We start from the raw sequence: 23,769 nt of genomic DNA on the forward strand, positions 1-23,769 counted from the left end.
CGGTGGAAAAGTACTGGGAGGTGAAGTGGATGAGAATGAGGAGAGGGCAGACTGTGACAGCAGTCAGGATCGAACCCTATTGCTGTAAGGCAATAGCTCTAAGGCTATGCCACCATGCTGCCCAATACATTTAACTCTAATTGCTTTTCCCCCATTGAATTTATTTGCAAAATATAAAATGTACTTGAGATGTAACATTCAATAATTCAATGCATTAATAATAGATGAAGTTAGGATTATGAGGCACCATTATTGAATGCCCTTTATCAGCATGATAATTAAATACTTCAGGGATTCTATCTTACTCAGAAGTCATTTTGCACATGCGAGCAAAGAGCTTATCAATGCTCAAGGCTAGACTTTTCTTTCTCATCTCTGAGCCTAAATTTACCGGAGCTGTTTTGTGTGGTCAGCATAAAGCCCCTGTCCCACTTAGGAAACCTGAACGGAAACCTCTGGAGACTTTGCGCCCCATCCAAGGTTTCCGTGCGGTTCTCGGAGGTTGTAGGTGGTTGCCGGAGGATGCAGGTAGTGGAAGCAGGTAGGGAGACTGACAAAAACCTCGGGAACCGCACGGAAACCTTGGGTGGGGCGCAAAGTCTCCAGAGGTTTCCGTTCATGTTTCCTAAGTGGGACAGGGGCATAAGGATACAACTAGGGCTTGATTTGCTTGTTCCTCACAGTTGAAAATATACCTTCCTATATAATAACTGGAAAGCACTGTTATAATAACCCCTTCAGCCATTTCTCTACTTTTGGCCAAGGTTTGCTGACTCCCATGCACGTTGTCAGTTGCAATCAACTAGCAAAGAAGTCTCATTTTCCATGAGTTCTCCACTGTGCTTACATAAATACTGCTGCAGTACAAAACAGGAAATGCTGGAAACACTCAGTGGGTCAGACAGCAACTGTGAAAAGATAAACAGAGTTGACATATTGGGTTGGACAGCCTTGGTGAAAGGCAAAGTCTGACAAAAACAAAATCCGACCTGAAAACTGAACTCTTTCTTTTTCCCACAGGTACTGACTGAACATTTGGGTGTCTGCACCATTTTCTATTTTTTCTTCGATTTCCAGCATTTGTGGGGTTTTTTTTGATTTTCATTTACTGTTCCAGTCCAATGGTACTAGGAAACATCTTGCATTTAATGCAATATTTAAAAATAATAATTAAAATAACTAGGTTTGAGTACGTGGTACCTTAATCTAGGTGTTTGTCATAACTGGAAAACTATGCTTATGTTATTGGTTTGTGCTCTTTTTGAGAAACTAAAGGGCCTGTCCCACTTGGTGATTTTTTTCGGTGACTGCCGGCGTCATATCAGTGTCGCCAAAAGATTTTGAAACATTTGAAAACGGCGACAAAAAAACGTTGCGACACTTAAAAAAACACCCCGCATCATATTGCATCACGCCACGCCAAACCACGCCACGCCTTATCACCGCCGCTTCACGCCACAATTTTTTTGGTGATCTGATACGTCAATGATGCCGACAGTCGCCGAAAAAATCGGCTAGTGGGACAGGCCCTTAACTGTTTCTTCCCCATTTTCTAATTGTACCGACACTGTTTTCTATCAGAACATCAGTCTGCTTATAACTATTGCATGCATTCATATCAATATCTGTGCTTCCATCCAATAACAGTCACTTATTAATGTTGCAATCCAGACATAATGATAAGACTTCTAGATACAGTACATAATAACTATGTACCTTCGATGTATCTCTGGAACTCTCTGCCACAGAGGGTAGTTGAGGCCAGTTCATTGGCTATATTTAAGAGGGAGGTAGATGTGGCCCTTGTGGCTAAGGGGATCAGGGGTTATGGAGAGAAGGCAGGTACAGGATACTGAGTTGGATGATCAGCCATGATCATATTGAATGGCGGTGCAGGCTCGAAGGGCCGAATGGCCTACTCCTGCACCTAATTTCTATGTTTCTATGTTTCTATGATATCTCCCTTTCCCCTGACGCTCAGCCTGAAGAAGGGTCTCGACCCGAAACATCACCTATTCCTTTTTTTCCAGAGATGCTGCCTGACCCACTGAGTTACTCCAGCTTTTAGTGTTTATCTTCAGTTTAAAACAGCATTTGCAGTTCCTTTGTACACATGATAACTGCTTTCGAGCTTAGCATTCATCTGTGTTCAAGATTCCATCTGCTTCCATGGATTCATTTCTGTCATTACATTTTGCTTGGAAATTACTGCGCCAGACTGGCAGAGGAGGTGGTGGAAGTGTGGGGGTCATGTGGAAGAGAAGTGTTGACAAAATGAAACCAACACATTGTCCATCCATTAATACCTCATTTTACGGGAGTGACTTTTGCATCTCAACTCCCTGCAGTAACTTGGTGTCTGCCCAGAGTTACCTGAAGAAATTAATAACTTGAGCTAAAAAGTTGCTTGTCACAAGCAGAGCCAAATTTGAAAAATGACACTGAGTTTTTAGTGATTTCACGTATACTGATATATTTACACCTAATTTACAGTTGAATGAAGGACTTATACTTTATTAGCGCATGGGATCGGTACCTTGGATTTTTATTGGTGTCTGCTGTGTGTGGAATAGTACTATGGGTTCCTGTCAAGTTTTCAATTAAAAATAACATCAAGTGCATTTGATTATTAATCTCTCCCCTGTGGTTTGGAATTAAAGGATCCATAACTTCAATAAAGCCGGGTTATGAAGCTTCTAACGATCACTGCATGATGCTCCTTAAATAGAAATGCTGTTGAAATCAAAATTTAAAGTTGAAGATTTAAACCAAGGGTCCAGACATTGGAAGAGTGAAATTAAATGGACAGCACTTACAAAGAAACGTCACAGACATGATGGGCAAAGAATGCAGTTACTGCGATCCATAATTCTAATTCTCGTTGTATCGTAGGAGTCAGCGATTAACATTATTTTTGGCTTTTGTCTTTAAAAACAACATTGAGTCATGGAGTGGTAGTTATGCAGCATGAGAACAGGCCCTTTAGCCCACCTCATCCATGCCAACCAAGGTGTTTTCCTGAACCAGTTCCATTTACCTTCGCCCACATGTCTTTTAAAGGTTCTAATTGTAGCTATCTCTACCACTTCTTCTGGCAGCTTGTTCCATATACCCACCACACTCTGTCTGGAAAAACTTGCCCCCTCAAGTCCATTCGAGATCTTTAAGCATCCGGGTTCATGAGGCTAAAGAGCTGTGTTTGATGGTAAATGTTGAAACTTTGGATTGGGAGATTAATTGCTAAGGTCTGAGGGTGAATGGAAAGGCTTTGACTTGTAAGGCTAAGTGCTGTGTTTGAGAATAAGTGTCGAGGCTTTGGCTCAGGGTGAGCAGGCTGAGTGGTGGGTGATGCTAAGGAAAGGTGTTTTTGTGAATTTCATTTTTAGTCTGTGAAGGTGGGTTGGCAGTTTAGGGCAGTGCTATGCTCTTCCTGCAGGGTGTCGGAAGCCAGGGAAAGTCACAGGGGGACTACACGTGTGGGAGTTGCATCCACTGCAGCTCCTAATTGACCGAGTGATTGAACTGGAGCTGCAGCTGTACGACCCCAGGATTGCCTGGGAGACTGAGAGCATCATAGTTAGGAGTTATACTAAAGTGAATAGGAGATGGGGGGGTGGGGTTGCCAGCATACTGCCTGGATTAATGGGTTTGAGCTACAGGGACAGGTTGGATGGACTTGGATTGTTTTCTCTGAAATGTCATAGGTTGAGGGGAGACTTGATAAAAATATATAAAATTATGAGAGGCACAGATAGGGCAGACTATCAGATTCTTTATTCCCAGTAGAAATGTAGCTATAAAGTAAAGGGGAAAATATAATGGAGATCGGCTAGGCGTCATGTTCAGCACAAACATTGTGGGCTGAAGGGCCCGCTCCTGTGTGGTACTGTTCTATGTTCTGTGACAAAGTGGGCTGAAAGGCCATGCTGTACCACTCTTTTTCTCACTCCCTTGCCTACCGGTTTGTGAAGACTGACAATTTAAAAGGTTTGGTCGTAATAATGTTACAAATGTGCATTTTCTTTTGGTCATGATTGAAATGTGGAACAAATCAAGCCCTTTGAAGTCATGGGCAAATTCGTATGCTAAATCAAATGTGGAAGTGACTGTACATAAATAGAAACAGAATTGTTTGTGGAAGTATGAATATATGGCTCCTTAGATTGAATCAGCCTCATCTTACTGCTTACACATACGGAAAGGATATCTCTGACGAGAGGCATTCTCGCAATTTCTATTGCCTGAGGAACATTATTTAAAGGACATGAGGTTGCTGACTATAAAAAATGTCAAAGTGGAGAGAGTATTTATAGAGATATTAGTTCAGTTTTGATTAACAATGTTCTAGTAGTAGATCGACACAAAGGGAGTAACTCAGCAAGCCAGACAACATCTCTGGAGAAAAAGGATGGGTGACGTTTTGGGTCGGAACCCTTCTTCAGATAATTCCATCCTACACAATGTTCTAGTAGTATAGTATTCTTTCGGTATCTAGAACCAGGTTTTCTTGTGTTTTGTCCCATGCCGATCAAAATTCTAGTAATGCCCAGACCAGATTATTCCATGGTGGATGAAGTGAGATGGACTGGGTCAAATTAAAATATTTTGTGACAAACTGGCTGTTTCAAGGTGGTAATATAAATTGCAGTAAAGATAATACAAAACAAATGTATTTGTATCCAATCTAGAATTGTAACGAGAATTGTATATTTTTAGTTTAGTTTAGTTTAGTGTAGTTTAGAGATACAGCGCAGAAATAGGCCTTTTGTCTCACTGGGTCCGCGCCGACCAGCGATCCCCGTACACTAAGCACTATTCTACACACTGGTGATAATTTACAATTTTTACCGAAGCCAATTAACGTACAAACCTGTACGTCTTCAAAGTGTGGGAGAAAACCCATGTGGTCATGGGGAGAATGTACAAACTCCATACAGACAGCACCCATAGTCAGGATCAAACCCGGGCCTCTAGCGCTGTAAGGCAGCAACTCTACCGCTGTGTCCCCATGCCGTATTTCATGGTATTTTCATTTGGTTGATATAGGAGGCAGCTTCATGGTGCTTGAGATGCCAAGCAGGAAGTTACAAAATGATATTTCACATAATTTTGAATTGTGAGCTGCAAATTTGTTGTAAAAAAGTCCAGCTAGATTACTAATATTCTTTATAGGCAAAACACTCTTCAAACTAAACTCAACCATGTTTGATGTTCCTCACATGCGGTTAATTCTTAATTCATTAATTCTTAATGGGCGTGAGGAAGAAGGACTATAATGCCTGGCAATCTTATACAAATCCTAAGATGAAATCAATGTCAATAGAGTAAATAATAATTTACTTTGTTTTAGATTTTGACCGAAAATATATATTTTCAATTTATGTTAAATTAATGGCTGGGAAGAACTATTCCTGTTTCCTGAGTAGATACAACTCTTTGGGCCTTAATTTATCTTAATATTTGTTATGTCAGCTGACAGAATGCATTGCAATTGCAGAGTAAATACTTTTAATCCAAAAGCCTTGGTAAAAATATAGATCCATATCTATTATTTCAGTTTGAGTTTAATAAACTTAATTTAACAGTGATTAAAACAGTTGGAAATGTGTGAAATGCTGGGAAGACTATATTGCATAATAGAATTATATAATTTCACAACAGATCTTCATCTCAACATGTGTAGGAAAGAACTGCAGATGCTGGTTTAAATTGAAGGTAGACACAAAATGCTGGAGTAACTCAGCGGGACAGGCAGCATCTCTGGAGAGAATGAATTTGTGACATTTTGGGTCTCATTCCTTCTCTCCAGAGATGCTGCCTGTCCCACTGAGTTACTCCAGCATTTTGTGTCTACCTTCATTTCAACATGCCAGCTTCAATTAATTCACCATGTCCTTTCACTGTGTGATGTTTCCCACTAAACTAGATGTGGAGGGACAGATTTTCCTGTGTTAGATTTGGATACAAATAATTGTCTGAGCAAAGTATATGGAGAGAACACAAGCTGGAAGAATCCAATGTTCTCATTAGATCCCGTTGATGTTGTAATCATCCTGTTGATAAGTGTGAAAAAGATTGGACAGTCTTTGTTAAAGGTGTGGAACTTGCTCAGTTTCATTCTGACTACACTCAACAACAAGTAAGGTTGTACACCAAATAAAAACAATTCACCATTAACAACAATACCATCATATTTGTATCGTAAGCACCATTTGTAATGTCTGTCAGTGGGCCATACTCGCATCTTTCATTATTAATGAACAAAGCCACATACTTCTGCTACTTTAGAGAAGTATCAAAATTTGGCACAGAATTAGGTCATTCAGCCCATCATAGTGTCCAGACTCTTTTAGAGAACTATTCTGAAATAGTGCCTTTGGATCCTGCACCTAATTTCTATGTTTCTATGTTTCTATGGATGGCTGGCCCCATGGGCTGCCATAATCCTGTCAAATGAGCATCTCTCTCTCTCTTTCTCTGTCTCCATCTCCATCTGTCTCTGTCTATGTTTCTATCTCTCACTGTCTGTCTCTGTCTCTCACTGTTTTTGTCTCTATCTCTCTCTATCACAGTCCCTCTCCCTCTCCCTCTCCCTCTCCCTCTCCCTCTCTCTCTATCGCAGTCTCTGTCACTGTCCCTATCTGTCTCCGTCTCTGTCTCTATTTCTCTTCTGTTTTGGTATCTATTGTAACATAACACAAATCCTTCTCTGTTGATTTCAGGGCATTAGCAGTTTGTTCAGTTCCCTGAAGGTTGTGCGTCTACTGAGACTTGGCAGGGTTGCCAGGAAGTTAGACCATTACCTTGAATATGGCGCAGCAGTGCTGGTTCTTCTGGTCTGCGTCTTTGGTTTGGTGGCTCACTGGCTCGCCTGCATCTGGTACAGCATCGGGGACTACGAAGTAATCGATGAAGTCAGCAACCAAATAAAAACAGACAGCTGGCTCTACCAGCTTGGACTAAGTATTGGAACACCCTACCATTTTAATGCCAGTGGTACTGGACAGTGGGAAGGGGGACCCACAAAGGATTCACTGTATATATCCTCCCTTTACTTTACCATGACAAGTCTTACCACCATAGGATTTGGCAACATTGCTCCAACCACGGATGGAGAGAAGATATTTTCTGTGGCCATGATGATGGTTGGCTGTAAGTATATGCAATTTTTTTTAAACTGCCATTAAAGATGGGTTACCAAATGATTTTATTTAAATTCTGGAAGCCATTAAGATGTTATGTTGATTTAGATTGGTTGGAGCAGTGCTTTTTGTAAGTCAGACTTATCTGTGCTTGCTTGGTTTTTAATGTACTTTGCTCCCAAAGATGCTGCAGGTACTAATAGCTGAAAACATAATGAGAGCAACATGTCATCAGGGACGTGGGGGATCAACGACATAATTCCTTAACCAGCCGGAGTTTAGGACTGAGAAATAACCAGCTAGGATGAATGAGGGACAGATACATTGAAGTGAAAAATAAAAAGTGGAAGGAAAGAAACATTGGTTAAGAGACAGCGAAGAAATGAATGGAAAGAAAATGTAATTGTCAACAACAATTCACAACCAATAGTTAGAAGGCACCACACACTTAATTGTTCACATTCGAGGTGAAAGAGATTTATTTTGCAGTCATTAATATTCATCACATAGTTAAAAGGTACCAATTGGAAACGTTTCATTCTGCAGTGAGTTTAACAGGCAATTAATATGAACGTCCAGCAATTTCATTAAAATCATCGGGTGGTTAAAATCAATATCCTGTTCTTTTGAAGCAAGTGGAGCTACAATATGTGGCATTTTGCAGTTCACAAGCTACCTCTTCCTTGCCACATGGCAGGCTGATTAATACGCTGCTAAAGGTGTGTGTCACTCACAAGTCTTCACGAGCAAAAATTGGGTAGTTTCACACAAAATGCTGTGAAATAATTATCTCGTTGATATCATCTTCTTCTATCCAGCAGCATTGAAACAAGGAAAGACAGGAGGAGATTAAAACAAATTGGTTTGGCAAAGTTTGTGGAAATATGCATTATGGTTAGAAGCAACATTATTAAATCATTATTGCAACGTGTACTTTGTTGGTATGAATGGTTACATGAAAGGTTGTAAGCTGTTTAATATATTACCATTATTATTGTAATCCTAAATTCCTAAGTGGTACAGTAATTCGTTAACTATATTTGAAAATTGCATTATTTTTCATTTCATGTAATTTCGTTTGTATCCTTCCATCTCCATGAGATATGTCAATGCAGCCTTCAAACGTAAGTGAGGTTATACCATGCAACCTCTTTAGCTTGTGGTTTGTCAATGTATATAAGGTTTGCCTGATATTGACTGCAAGTTATCATTCATACTTCTACACATGGATTAACATTTTATCTTCAGAGCCAAAACATTCTAGGTTTTTCCTTTTGCCAATGCTACCTAACGTGCTTAGCACATCTGAAATGTTCTGTTTTCTATTGAACACTGTGGAAATTTCAGTGGGAAGGTTATAACTTGGAAATATATGATTGTAGTATTGGAGGTGAAGATTTATTGGTTACATGTGATTGACCTTGTAATCGTTATTGTAAGCCACATCATAATATCAATCCAATTTCTGTTCCAATTTCCATTTCACAAACCAAAATTTCTCTTTGTGTTACTATTAGAGCTGTTGAATAATTCATTATTTTGTTAGATCTGTGATCTGCCACAGACGGTTGTGGAGGCCAAGTCAATAGATATTTTTAAGGCAGAGATTGACAGATTATTGATTATTAAGGGATCAACGATTATGGAGATAAGGCAGAAAAATGGGGATGAGAGGAAAGGATAGATCAGCCATGATTGAATGGCAGAGTAGACTTGATGAGCCAAATGGCCTAATTCTGCTCCTACAATGTATGAATTTATAAGAGTGGAACAATTCAGATAGAACATAGGAACAGGCTCACCATGTCTGAGCTGACTATGATGCCAATCAATAATCTTTCTGCAAGTCCTTGGCATCATAAGGCGGCATGGTGATGCAGGGATAGAGTTGCAGGTTAATTGGGTTGGTAAAATTGTAAATTGTCCGAAGTGTGTGTTAATGCGTGAGGATTGCTGGTCTGTCCCGACCCGGTGGGACGATAGGGCCTGTTTCTGCGCTGTGTCCCTAAACTAAACTAATCTGTTTTGCTTCAATATTTGCCCTACTCACAAAAGTAAAACCTACCTAGTCAGTGCAGAGAATAGTTTTGTACGTACTCTAGCAGCCATCTACAATTTTGATTCGGACTGCATAGAGAATGCTGATAAATAATGGCCCTGTGGCGAGTACTCCTGCCATCCTCTTGCTTAAATCTTTAGTCATATTTCTGTTATCTGATTATTTTGACTGTCTCAGCTGGTGTTATCAAAATCTGTGCTTGCTGTCATATGGGAAGCTAGAGAGCACACCAGCATTGTAGGTAGATGCCAAAGTGATCATTTGAATTAATCATTTGTAGTTGCTGCCTGGCTCCTGTGGAGTTTATCTCATGAAAGCTACATGGATGATAACAGGATGTTCCAAAAAAGCTCGGTAACAAATGACACAGTTGGTGCATCAATAAAAGCTACAGAAGATAAGGATATGATAAAGTTATTTCATGCATCCAGCTCCAGAACATCATCTGTAACATTATTTATTTATACCTGTTTTTGATTTGATCCCCCCGGTGCTGTATGACAAGATTTCCTTTGCTGCTTCTGTTGATCTGATAATAACAATTCAGAAATGGATAGTTAGTGACTTCAATCAATTAGAATCAATTTTTCAAAATGACAAAGAACTGAATGGAGTTTAACGTATTGGATGCAATTGGATGTGTTTTTATCTTGTTTTAACTTGTTTTGGTTGCACTGATCATTTCATTGTATTTCTAAGTACAATGACAATAAAGGCTTATTAATATTATTATTATTATTATTATTATTATTATTATTATTATTATATCTACACTAGGTTTACCTGCCCGTGTTTGGCCCAGATCCCTCTAAACCTTTCCTGTACCATTCATGTTCCTGTCCAAATGTATTTTAAATGCCTGCCTCAACTACCTCCTCTGACAGCTTGTTCCATATACCCAGCACCTTTGGTGCGAATAAGTTGCCCCTCAGGTTCCTATTAATTTTTTCTTCACTCATCTATGTCCTCTGCTTGTTGATTTCCCTAATCTGGGTAAAAGACTACCCTCGACATCTACCCTGTCTATAGTAGTGGAATATGTTCAAGATAATTAGGGCGGCACGATGGCACAGCTTGTAGAACCGCTGCTCTCGCAATGCCTACGTCCAAGATTTGTTCCAGACCTCAAGTGCTGTCTGTGTAGAGTTTGCACATTCACCCTATGGGTTTTCTCCAGGTGCTCCAGTTCCCTCCTACATCCCAAGGATGTATGGGTTGGGAGGTTAATTGGCTACTGTAAATTTACCTCACTGTGTTGGTGAGTGATAGAATCTTGGTAGCACAACGAACAGTAGAAACATAGAAAATAGGTGCAGGAGTAGGCCATTCGGTCCTTCGAGCCTGCACCGCCATTCAATATGATCATGGCTGATCATCCAACTCATTATCTTGTACCTGCCTTCTCTCCATATCCTCCTGATCCCTTTAGCCACAAGGGCCACATCTAACTCCCTCTTAAATATAGCCAGTGAACTGGCCTCAACTACTTTCTGTGGCAGAGAATTCCACAGATTCACCACTCTCTGTGTGAATTTTTTTTTCTCATCTCGGTCCTAAAAGATTTTCCTCTTATCCTTAAACTGTGACCCCTTGTTCTGGACTTCCCCAACATCGGGAACAATCTTCCTGCATCTAGCCTGTCCAACCCCTTAAGAATTTTGTAAGTTTCTATAAGAACCCCCTTCCATCTTCTAAATTCTAGTGAATACAAGCCGAGTATATCCAGTCTTTCTTCATATGAGTCCTGCTATCCCAGTCAGTCTGGTGAACCTTCTCTGTACTCCCTCTATGGCAAGAACGTCTTTCCTCAGATTAGGAGACCAAAACTATACGCAATACTCCAGGTGTGGTCTAGCCAAGGCCCTGTACAACTGCACTAGAACTTCCCTGCTCCTACACTCAAATTCTTTTGTTATGAATGCTAACATACCATTTGCTTTCTTCATTGCCTGCTGCACCTGCATGCCTACTTTCAAAGACTGGTGTACCATGACACCCAGGTCTCGTTGCATCTTCCCTTTTCCTAATCGGCCACCATTCAGTTAATAGTCTACTTTTCTGTTCTTGCCACCAAAGTGGATAACCTCACATTTATCCACATTATACTGCATCTGCCATGCATTTGCCCACTCACACAACCTATCCAAGTCACCTTACAGCCTCCTAGCATCCTCCAAACAGCTAACACTGCCCCCCAGCTTCGTGTCATCCACAAACTTGGAGATGTTGCATTCAATTCCCTCGTCCAAATCATTAATATATATTGTAAATACCTGGGGTCCCAGCACTGAACCTTGCGGTACCCCACTAGTCACTGCCTGCCATTCTAAAGGACCCATTTACTCCTTCTCTTTGCCAGCCAGTTTACTATCCACATCAATACTAAACCCCCAATACCGTGTGCTTTAAGTTTGCATACTAATCTCTTATGTGGGACCTTGTCGAAAGCCTTCTGAAAGTCCAGATATAACACATCCACTGGTTCTCCCTTATCCACTCTACTAGTTACATCCTCGAAAAATTCTATAAGATTCGTCAGACATGATTTACCTTTCATAAATCCATGCTGACTTTGTCCAATGATTTCACCGCTTTCCAAATGTGCTGCTATCCCATCTTTAATAACTGACACTAGCATTTTCCCCACTACCGATGTTAGACTAACTGGTCTGTAATTCCTTGTTTTCTCTCTCCCTCCCTTTTTAAAAAGTGGGGTTACATTAGCAACCCTCCAATCCTCAGGAACTACTCCAGAATCTAAAGAGTTTTGAAAAATTATCACTAATGCATCCACTATTTCTGGGGCTCTTAAGCACTCTGGGATACAGCCTATCTGGCCCTGGGGCTTTATCGGCCTTTAATCCATTTAATTTACCTAACACCACTTCCCGACTAACTTGGATTTCACTCAGTTCGTCCATGTCATTTGACCCCCGGTCCCTTGCTATTTCCGGCAGATTATTTATGTTTTCCTTAGGGTAGACAGAACCAAAGTAGTTATTCAATTGGTCTGCCATGTCCTTGTTCCCCATGATCAATTCACCTGTTTCTGACTGCAAGGGACCTACATTTGTTTTAACTAATCTTTTTCTCTTCACATATCTATAAAAGCTTTTGGAGTCAGTTTTTATGTACCCTGCCAGTTTTCTTTCATAATTTATTTTCCCTTTCCTAATTAAGCCCTTTGTCCTCCTCTGCTGGACTCTGAATTTCTCCCAGTCCTCTGGTAGGCTGCTTTTTCTGGCTAATTTGTATGCTTCATCTTTTGTGTAGATGCCGGAATCTTGAGCTAAATGCAAAGTGCTGGTGAAACTCAGCCGGTCAGGAGTTCACCCATTTATTCCACAATCCCGCCCCAGCCACTCTGCTCCTTTTGCCTCTTTCGTACATTGATTTTCCATTCCTCATTTCCCTCTCATCCCCACTCTTTCCCCGTTCCATTCCACCTTTATCCCTCCCTCCGGCTTGCTGTTGGGAATGTGGGGGAAAAAAAATTGGATTAATGTAGGTTTAATGTAAAATGTGTGATTGATGGTTAGTGCGGACTTGATGTTCCAAAAGGTCTGTTTCCACGCTGTGTCTCTCTATAATATAATAACTGATGGATTTTTTAGAAATTCAGGAAATCAAGAAATACGGAGCATGATGTGGTCTGCACTGCCATGGCCTCAAGAAAAAGAAAAATAGAATAGTTGATCATTGCGAGATTAAAGGTAATTCACTGTGGACAGTTCAAAAAAGATTAGAGGGCAGAGGGAATGTACAACTCACATCTAGAGACCTGGATCAGCGATCCAGTGAGTTTGAAATCAAGTCGCTCAAAGCAAGTTCATTATTAGTAATTGTAACGGTGAAAATACCAGATTGTTGCAAAGCCACATTTGGTTTACTGTGTCCTTCAAGGCAAGAAATCTGCCATCCTTTCCTGCTGCTCATCATTGTGATCGACTGTTAAGTTCTGTACCTTCTCAATGCAGAAGCTGGAGGATGAACAATAAATACTGATATTTCCATCAACAAACAAATGAAAATTCTAAGGAAATACAATTTTTTTTGAGAGAATGGGCTCTGAGCGAAAAATATTTAGGTTATTGAATTTTCTTCTCTTTGCAGTTTTAAAGCAGAATAATTTGTATGGATAAATTGCCACCAAGAATTGCCTTTTCTCTTTTTTTGCTTCTGATTGTCATTTATCAATCGGATTCTGCAATTCCTGAATCACAAAGAGCAAAAAAAAGCAAATAAGAGGAAGGACAGGGTTAGTAGAATGTTTAATATACTGTATATATTGAACTGAGAACTTTTCACAGCAAAAGGATTTGAGTATAGGAGCAGGGAGGTTCTACTGCAGTTGTACAGGGTTTTGGTGAGACCACACCTGGAGTATTGCTAAACAGTTTTGGTCTCCTAATCTGAGGAAGGACATTCTTGCCATAGAGGGAGTACAGAGAAGGTTCACCAGACTGATTCCTGGGATGTCAGGACTTTCATATGAAGAAAGACTGGATAGACTTGGCTTGTACTCGCTAGAATTTAGAAGATTGAGGGGGGATCTTATAGAAACTTACAACATTCTTAAGGGGTTGGACGGGCTAGATGCAGGAAGATTGTTCCCGATGTTGGGGAAGTCCAGAACAAGGGGGTCAGAGTTTAAGGATAAAGGGGAAATCATTTGGGACTGAGGTGAGAAAAACACTTTTTTACACAGAGAATGGTGAATCTCTGGAATTCTCCGCCACAGAATGTAGTTGAGGCCAGTTCATTGGCTATATTTAAGAGGGAGTTAGATGTGGCCCTTGTGGCTAAAGGGATCGGGGGGTATGGAGAGAAAGCAGGCACAGGATACTGAGTTGCAGGAGTAGGCCATTCGGCCCTTCGAGCCTGCACCGCCATTCAATATGATCATGGCTGATCATCCAACTCAGTATCCCGTACCTGCCTTCTCTCCATACCCCCTGATCCCCTTAGCCACAAGGGCCACATCTAACTCCCTCTTAAATATAGCCAATGAAGTGGCCTCAACTACCCTCTGTGGCAGAGAGTTCCAGAGATTCACCACTCTCGGCGTGAAAAAAGTTCTTCTCATAAATTATCCTTAATTGTGACTCACCATCGGTTAATGCCTCAAGTAGCGTCATAGAAAAATGGAGGGATTAAAAGGGGAAGTAGCCATGCAGAATTCTTACCACTCAAAGGGAAATCAGGTCATGAAGCAAATCGCAGGGCAAGGCCATCAGAATGAATAATATAGTTCACCAGTTTAGTTTACTGTCCGAGGTACAGTGAAAAGCTTTTGTTGCGTGCTAACCAGTCAGAAGAAAGACGTGACATAACATGGCATGAGAATCAAAACCAGCTATATTTCTGAAAAGTTAAAGAGATTTCGGGATTGGTCCTGAAGGGGGGAAAAGAAGCTGAGACTGTTCCGAACTAAATATTCTGCTGGCATAAAAGCCTGTACCAATTTGTAAAAATATCCTCTGATCATATCAGAAAAGAAATTGAGTTCCCACAAGTTGCTTAGCATCTGAAATTCGAAGTTTGATTCTTCCTCTCCAAATGCTCTTTTATCTCCTCCTCGGGTTGGAATCAATAATCTTAATTTGTACAAACTGAAAACCTTCATGTTAAGATTGGAAAACTTTTCACAATTAATATATCAGGTCTAAAAAATACTTTCACAGGAAGATTATACACTTATTACATAAAAGTTGCATGGATGTATATTAATGTTTTAATTGATTTCATGTATTTGAGATTCAGAGCAAAGGAATACTTTTTTTTCCCGTTCCTTAAATAAATGGAGCTGAACTACCTTACTCTCTCCATGACTCTCCCACCCGTCATGCTAGCTTCAAAGCCGTCTTGTTGTCTCGTTGTCTGTAACTCATTTTCACCAAGTTCACAGCTAACAATGGCTTGTTTCCTTTATCATTGTTTCCTTTCTTCATATCGTTCATTAATTTGTTCTGTATCTCCCTACATCACCGTCTATATCTCTTGTTTTCCTTTCCCCTGATTCTCTGTCGGAAGAAGGGCCTCCTTTTCCTTTTCTCCAGAGATGCTTTCAGACCCGCTGATTTAGTCCAGCTTTTTGTGTCGTCTGAATTACCTTGTTGAACTGCTTAATGCCCCTGTCCCACTTAGGAAACCTGAACGGAAACCTCTGGAGAGTTTGCGCCCCACCCAAGGTTTCCGTGCGGTTCCCGGAGGTTGCAGGTGCTTGCCGGAGGTTGCAGGTAGTGGAAGCAGGTAGGGAGACTGACAAAAACCTCCAGGAACCGCACGGAAACCTTGGGTGGGGCGCAAAGTCTCCAGAGGTTTCCGTTCAGGTTTCCTAAGTGGGACAGGGACATTAGTCTGTCAGGTGAAGCAACTCCCACAATTGTATTCAAAGATGTAAATCCGGTGACAATGAAGGTGGAGTGATATATTTCCAAGTTAGGATGGTGTGTGAATTATAGGAGAAATTGAAGGTGGTTCTCCAACGTACAAGCTTCCCTCGCCTTCAGAGCATTAGAGTTTGCAAGTTAGGAAAACAAGTTTCACAAATTAAATACAAGCTTGAGTTTGCGAGTTGGTTTGATAGTAGGGCCAGTGACTCTCATCTCACCCAATACAGTTCTTTTGTCCACGTTTAGACCAACATTGTAATGGGGCTCGAAATGCAACTGAGTGTTGGTGGCGATATTTGTAGTAAATATATAGCACTTTCTAGCACTATCATCAACACCTTCCTACATGTTTCTGATATTTGACAGGAGATAGACAGCGTGGTAATTATCTAGATTGGATTTGTTCAGCTTATTGTCATCCCAAAATTTATAGTGAAGTATATTATGTATATATTTGCAGTAATTCAGCCTGGCAGTTGACTTTCATAAATTGCCGAGTATTGGAAATTTCATGGTGAAGAAATGATATTGGCTTTCCAGTTACAAGAATTATAATTTTGTTATTTTTTGAAGTTATAGCTAAGCCTAGGCACTGGAATGTATAAAATGGATGCCAAGACTGCCACCGGTATGAATGGTTGGAGCAGACACATGCATTAATATACATTAATATGTCAATACACATTAATGATTTAGATGAAGGAATTTAAAGTAACTTTAGCAGATTTGCAGATGACACAAAGCTGGGTGGTGGTGTGAACTGTGAGGAAGATGCTATGAGGGTGCAGGGTGACTTGGACAGGTTGCGTGAGTGGGCAGATGCATGGCAGATGCAGTTTAAAGTGGATACATCCACTGGTGGCAAGAATAGGAAGGCAGATTATTATCTGAATGGTGTCAAGTTAAGAAAAGGGGAAATACAACAAGATCTGGGTGATCAAGAAGGAACTGCAGATGCTGGAAAATGAAAGGTACACAAAAATGCTGGAGAAACTCCGAGGGTGCAGCAGCAGCTATGGAGTAAAGGAAATAGGCAATGTTTTGGGCAGAAACCCTTCTTCAGACTGATGGGTGACCTTGTTCATCAGTTACTGAAAGAAAGCATGCAGGTACAGCAGGGAGTGGAAAAAGCTAATGGCATGTTGGACATAACAAGAGGAGTTGAGTGTAGGAGCAAAAAGGTCCTTCTGCAGTTGTACAGGGCCCTGGTGAGACCATATCTGGAGTATTGTGTTAGTTTTGGTCTCCAAATTTGTGGAAGGACATTCTTGTTATTTAGGGAATGCACCGTAGGTTTACGAGCTTAATTCCTGGGATGGCGGGACTGTCATATGTTGATAGAATGGAGCGGCTGGGCTTGTATACACTGGAATTTAGAAGGATGAGAGAGGACCTTATTGAAACATGTAAGATTATTAAGGGGTTGGACATGCTAGAGGCTGGAAACATGTTCCCGATGTTGGGGGAGTCCAGACCCAGGGGCCACAGTTTAAGAATAAGAGGTAGGCCATTTAGAACGGAGATGAGGAAAAACTTTTTCACCCTCAGAAGGCAGTGAAGGTCAATTCTCTGGATGCTTTCAAGAGAGAGTTAGATAGAGCTCTTAAAGATAGCGCAGTCAAGGGATATGGGGAGAAGGCAGGAACGGGGTACTGATTGTGGATCATCAGCCGATCACAGTGAATGACGGTGCTGGCTCGAAGGGCCGAATGGCCTACTCCTGCACCCATTGTCTATAGTCTATTGACTATCTATCTATATATATATATATATATATATATATATATACAGTGGCTTGCAAAAGTATTCATACCCCTTGAACTTTTCCACATTTTGTCACGTTACAACCACAAACGTAAATGTATTTTATTGGGATTTTATGTGATAGACCAACACAAAGTGGTGCATAATTGTGAAGTGGAAGGAAAATAATACGTGGTTTTCAAATTTTTTTACAAATAAAAAACTGAAAAATGTGGCGTGCAAAAGTATTCAGCCCCCCTGAGTCAATACTTTGTAAAACCACCTTTCGCTGCAATTACAGCTACAAGTCTTTTGGGGTATGTCTCTACCAGCTTTGCACATCTAGAGACTGAAATTTTTTGCCCATTCTTCTTTGCAAAATAGCTCAAGCTCAGTCAGATTGTATGGAGAGCGTCTGTGAACAGCAATTTTCAAGTCTTGCCAGAGATTCTCAATTGGATTCAGGTCTGGACTTTGACTGGGCCATTCTAACACATGAATATGCTTTGATCTAAACCATTCCATTGTAGCTCTGGCTGTATGTTTAGGGTCATTGTCCTCTGGAAGGTGAACCTCCGCCCCAGTCTCAAGTCTTTTGCAGACTCTAACAGGTTTTCTTCCAAGATTGCCCTGTATTTGGCTCCATCCATCTTCCCATCAACTCTGACCTGCTTCCCTGTCCCTGCTGAAGAAAAGCATCCCCACAGCATGATGCTGCCACCACCATGTTTCACAGTGGGGATGGTGTGTTCAGGGTGATGTGCAGTGTTAGTTTTCCGCCACACATAGCGTTTTGCATTTAGGCCAAAAACTTCAATTTTGGTCTCATCTGACCAGAGCACCTTCCTCCACATGTTTGCTGTGTCCCCCACATGGCTTGTGGCAAACTGCAAACGGGACTTCTTATGGCTTTTTTTCAACAATGGCTTTCTTCTTGCCACTCTTCCATAAAGGCCCGATTTGTGGAGTGCACGACTAATAGTTGTCCTGTGGACAGATTCTCTCACCTGAGCTGTGGATTTCTGCAGCTCCTCCAGAATTACCATGGGCCTCTTGGCTGCTTCTCTGATCAATGCTCTCCTTGCCCGGCCTGTCAGTTTAGGTGGACGGCCATCTCTTGGTAGGTTTGCAGTTGTGCCAAACTCTTTCCATTTTCGGATGATGGATTGAACAGTGCTCCGTGAGATGTTCAAAGCTTGGGATATTTTTTTATAACCTAACCCTGCTTTAAACTTCTCCACAACTTTATCCCTGACCTGTCTGGTGTGTTCCTTGGGCTTCATGATGCTGTTTTGTTCACTAATGTTCTCTAACAAACATCTGAGGCCTTCACAGAACAGCTGTATTTATACTGAGATTAGATTACACACGTGGACTCTATTTACTAATTAGGTGACTTCTGAAGGCAATTGGTTGCACTGGATTTTATTTAGGGGTATCAGAGTAAAGGGGGCTGAATACTTTTGCACGCCACACTTTTCAGTTTTTTATTTGTAAAAAAATTTGAAAACCCAGGTATCATTTTCCTTCCACTTCACAATTATGCGCCACTTTGTGTTGGTCTATCACATAAAATCCCAATAAAATACATTTACGTTTGTGGTTGTAACGTGACAAAATGTGGAAAAGTTCAAGGGGTATGAATACTTTTGCAAGCCACTGTATATATTTATCTATATATGTATAGATATATGACTTGGATGTAATATTAAGATATATGGTTGGTTAGTAAGTTTGACACCAAAATTACTGGTGTCATGGATGGTGAGGAAGACTGTCATAGTGTACAGTGGAATATAAAACAGCTACAGAAATGGGTGGAGAAATGGCAGGTGGAGTCCAATATGATCAAGTGTGAGGTGTTGCACTTTGGGAGGTCGAATGTCAGGGGGAAATATACAATTAATGACATGGCTCTTAAGATCATTGTTGTACAGAGGGTATCTTGGGGTGCAAGATGATAAATGCCTGAAAGTAAATACACAAGTAGATAAAATGTTAAAGAATGGTTGCGTTCATTGGTCAGGGCATTGAGCTTAAAAGCCAGGAAGTTTTGATGCTGCTTTAAGAGGAGGTTGGTTAGGCTGCATTTCTAGTATTATGTGCAGATCTGCTCACTGCATTACAGGAAAGATGTGGAGGCTTTGGACAGTGTGCGGAGGAGGTTTACCAGAATGATTCCTCGACCAGGGATATTAGACACAGCGAGTGGTTGGACACTTGAATTGTCTGGAACACCAGAGGTTGCGAGGAGACCTGATAGAAGTATATAAAATTATGAAAGGCATAGATAGGGTAGACAGTGAGAATTATTTTTCCCAAGATGGAAAAGCCACATACGAGAGGGAATAGCTTAAAGGTGAGAGGGGCAAACTTCAAAGGAGATGTGCGAGGCAGGTTTTTACACAAAGGGTGGTGAGTACCTGGAATGCACTTCCAGGGGTGGTGCTTGAGGCAGATACCATAATGGCATTTAAGAAACCTTTGGATGGGCATATGAATATACAGGGAATGGAGGGATACAGATTATGTGCAGGTAGAATAGCGTTGGTCTTGATGTCATGTTCAGCATAGACATTGTGGGCTAAAGGACATGTTAGGCACTGTTCTATGTTCTATTTCTGAGCCTCCAAAGCAATAGACGTTCAACCACATTACCAGATGTCCCTCGGGCTTCAAATACTGCAGCAGTTACTCTGGAAGTGTGAGAACTGCTTGCATCGGTAAGTTGGAAAGTAACTGTGTAGACCATGAATGTTTTTCCTTCTGTAATATTCTTCCCCCAGTTTTGAGTGGTTAACCTGAGCTGAGAGGGTTTTGCTTTCAAATGGGTTCTCAAACCTAAGTCATGGTTATCTTTCCAACTGGGTGTAAATTTTGAATTGGCTCCTATTATCACTACTTAAAAAACAATAGTCACTGTTTCATGTAATGTAATGCTCTTTTTGCTTACAAGTTCATTGGCCACTCTTTCCTAAATCTAAACAGCAATGACCACTATATATGTTCAGGAGGAAAATAAGCCCAAAAATAATATTAACTATTTCTATTGTTTTACTACCTACCTAAAACCCACAGTGATTCAAAAATGAACATCACCACGGCCTTCTAACGGGCAGCAAAGATTGATCATTAAATGCCGGCCATGTTTTTGATTGTCACAAAATGAAAGAATGGAACAAAACAAAATCAGACTAAAGTATATATAGTGCATTCAGAAAGTATTCAGACCCCTTCACTTTTTCCACATTTTGTTACGTTACAGCCTTATTCTAAAATGGATTAAATTCTTTTTTTTTATCAGCAGTCTACACACAATAGCCCACAATAAAAAAAGTGAAAACAGGTGTTTAGAAATTTTTGCAAAATAATTAAAAATAAATAACTGAAATATCACATTTACATAAGTATTCAGACCCTTTACTTAGTACTTTATTGAGGCACCTTTGGCAGTGATTACAACCTCAAGTCTTCTTGGGTATCACGCTACAAGCTTGGCACACCTGTATTTGGGTAATTTATCCCATTCTTCTCTGCAGATCCTCTCAAGCTCTCTCAGGTTGGATGGGGAGTGTTGATGCACAGCTATTTTCAGGTCCCTCCAGAGATGTTCGATCGGGTTCAAGTCCGGGCTCTGGCCGGGCCACTTACGGACATTCACAGACTTGTCACAAAGCCACTCCTGCGTTGTCTTGGACGTGAGCTTTAGGTCGTTGTCCTGTTGGAAGGTGAACGTCTGCCCCAGTCCGAGGTCCTGAACGCTCTGGAGCAGGTTTTCATCAAGGATCTCTCTATACTTTGCTCCGTTCATCTTTACCTCGATCCTGACTGGTCTCCCAGTTCCTACCGCTGAAAAACATCCCTACAGCATGATGCTGCCACCACCATGCTTCACCGTAGATATGGTATTGGCCAGGTGATGAGCGGTGCCTGTTTTCCTCCAGACGTGACACTTGGCATTCAGGCCAAAGAGTTCAATTTTGGTTTCATCAGGCCAGGGAATCTTGTTTTGGTGCCTTTTGGCAAAACCCAGGCTGGCTGTCATGTGTTTTTAACTGAGGAGTGGCTTCTGTCTGGCCACTCTACAATAAAGGCCTGATTGGTGGAGTGCTGCAGATATAGTTGTCCTTATGGAAGTTTCTCCCATCTCCACAGAGGAACTCTCGAGCTCTGTCAGAGTGACCATCGGGTTCTTGGTCACCTCCCTGAATATGTTAGTAAGTCCCTATCCTAAGGCCCTTCTCCCCCGATTGTTCAGTTTGGCCAGGCTCTATGAAGAGTCCTGGTGGTTTCAAAGTTCTATTTATGAATGACGGAGGCCACTGTGCTCTTCGGGACCTGCAATGCTCCAAAAAATGTTTTATACCCTTCCCCAGATCTGTGTCTCAACACAATCCTGTCTCGGAGGTCTACAGACAATTACTTTGTCTTCATGGCTTGTTTTTTGCTCTGACATGCACTGTCAACTGTGGGACGTTATATAGACAGGTGTGTGCCTTTCCAAATCATGTACAATCAATTTAATTTACCACTTGTAGACTCCTATCAAGTTGTAGAAACACCTCAAGGATAATCAATGGAAACACGATGCACCAAAGCTCAATTTTGAGAGTCACAGCAAAGGGTCTGAATACTTACGTAAATGTGATATTTCAGTTATTTATTTTTAATTATTTTGCAATAATTGCTAAACACCTGTTTTCGTTTTTATATTATGAGGTATTGTGCGTAGATTGATGATAAAAAAAAATGACTGTAACCAATTTTAGAATAAGGCTGTAATGTAACAAAATGTGAAAAAAGTGAAGGGGTCTGACTACTTTCACAATGCACTGTATCTGTATGTATATCGCAACCTTACATTTTCCTCTCTGTGTGCCAGAGAAAGTTGTATTGAACATTTTGTGTTTTTGTGATCCTAATGCTGGTCAGATATGCATACTACACATGTTCTGAACTGCCAGTTCGTGTCTACCATAGTGATCACTCTTTCGGCACTTCAAGTGCCAGAGCGTAACCAGATCACACTCCCCACCAGAGCTAAACCTGGAAAGCAATGTTGCTCATAGAATAATTCTGCTGGGAAGATAGATCATTTGGCAGAGTATCTAGAATATAATTTGATGTACAACTGTCTGGATTAAAGCGACTCATTAAAGACTCAGTGATTAGGTTGTTCAAATAAAACATTCTAATCTGGTTTGAGCAGATGTTGCTAATCTGGTATGGTTGTCCATTGTAAAGGCATACTCTTTTCCAGTACAGTCGGGTCATTAATCTTGGTCGGGGCAACATCTGGTGTTTGCATAGTTAACAGAATTCAATCTGTATTTCATGTTCTGAATCCTGCCAATCCACAATGTGTTAGATTGTGCGTTCTCAGTTCCCAATGCTCAGAATTACTGTCCCTGCAGTTACCTGGACCAGATGTGGGGAGTCTCACCCAGTGGGTTTGACACCTCAGTATCCAATTATGTGGTCTAGATGGTGACAGAGTAATAGGTGATGGATTGTAGCTGGAATGCTCTTGAGAGTCTTGGAATCCTGTTAAATGGTGAGATTATGCAGGCTGTAAGAAATGTTAATGATTTTCAGTGTTTAAATCACAGGAGATTCCAGGACTTCTAAAAATTATTAGAAGCACACACTATATATTTATAGTGTACATTGTCTGTGTGTGTGTACCTGCACGTTTGTGTGTCTTTGTTGTTCACTTCATTGCTAATAGTTTTTAGAAGTCACAGAATCTCCCATGAGTTAAATACTATACATATATATATATATATTTATATATAAAAATAATTATATATGCATATAAAATGTAAAGTTGAATAAACTAGCACCACTTAAAGACATCGATAATAAAAACAGCAAAGTAATGCAAAAAGCATAAGAAAAGCTATTTTCCCCATTGCCTCCTAATCACGTGCCCTAAAATCTCGTTGAAATCGATGGTGTCTTGGTTCCTGACCCAGGTCTACTCTGGCACAGGTTGCAAGAAGCATATTTTTCCATTTATTGCTGGTAAATCTGGGAAAGCCTGGATTCTGCTTGTGGCCATGAACTGATGGAATAGGCTTAAAAAACGGCTTGCAAAAGTCAATACGATCAGGGCCCAGGAATTCATAAAGTCTGTTACAAGCCACATCATACTAACTGCACATCCCTGTTTCCCTATTTCCAACTTCAGCTTTAGCATTGGGAACAATCATCCAGAAAAATCTAATTTGGAGCATTGTGTTCAGCTTTAGTTACTTCAGTATAGGAAGGATGTTGTTAAGGTGGAAAGAGTGCAGAGAAGATTCACAAGGATGTTGCCAAGACTTGAGGGCCTGAGCTAAAGGGAGAGGCTGGGTCAGCGTGGACTTTATTCCTAAACTGCCCAGCTAGCAGGCTGAATGGTGGTTTTACAGAGGTGTATAAGGTCATG

General features: G+C 40.8%; 1 protein-coding gene across 1 annotated transcript in view; it reads left to right on the forward strand.

Annotated features, from left to right (window-relative positions):
• LOC129700108 (potassium voltage-gated channel subfamily H member 5) overlaps positions 1–23,769 on the forward strand; it is a 170,047-nt gene that overhangs the window by 83,704 nt on the left and 62,574 nt on the right. Inside the window, exon 7 of the mRNA XM_055640308.1 lies at positions 6,723–7,152. Within this exon, the coding sequence (XP_055496283.1) occupies positions 6,723–7,152 (430 nt within the window). The remainder of the gene's footprint in view (positions 1–6,722; positions 7,153–23,769) is intronic.

This window comes from Leucoraja erinacea, chromosome 9 (assembly GCF_028641065.1).
Source record: "Leucoraja erinacea ecotype New England chromosome 9, Leri_hhj_1, whole genome shotgun sequence".
Lineage (NCBI taxonomy): Eukaryota > Metazoa > Chordata > Chondrichthyes > Rajiformes > Rajidae > Leucoraja > Leucoraja erinaceus.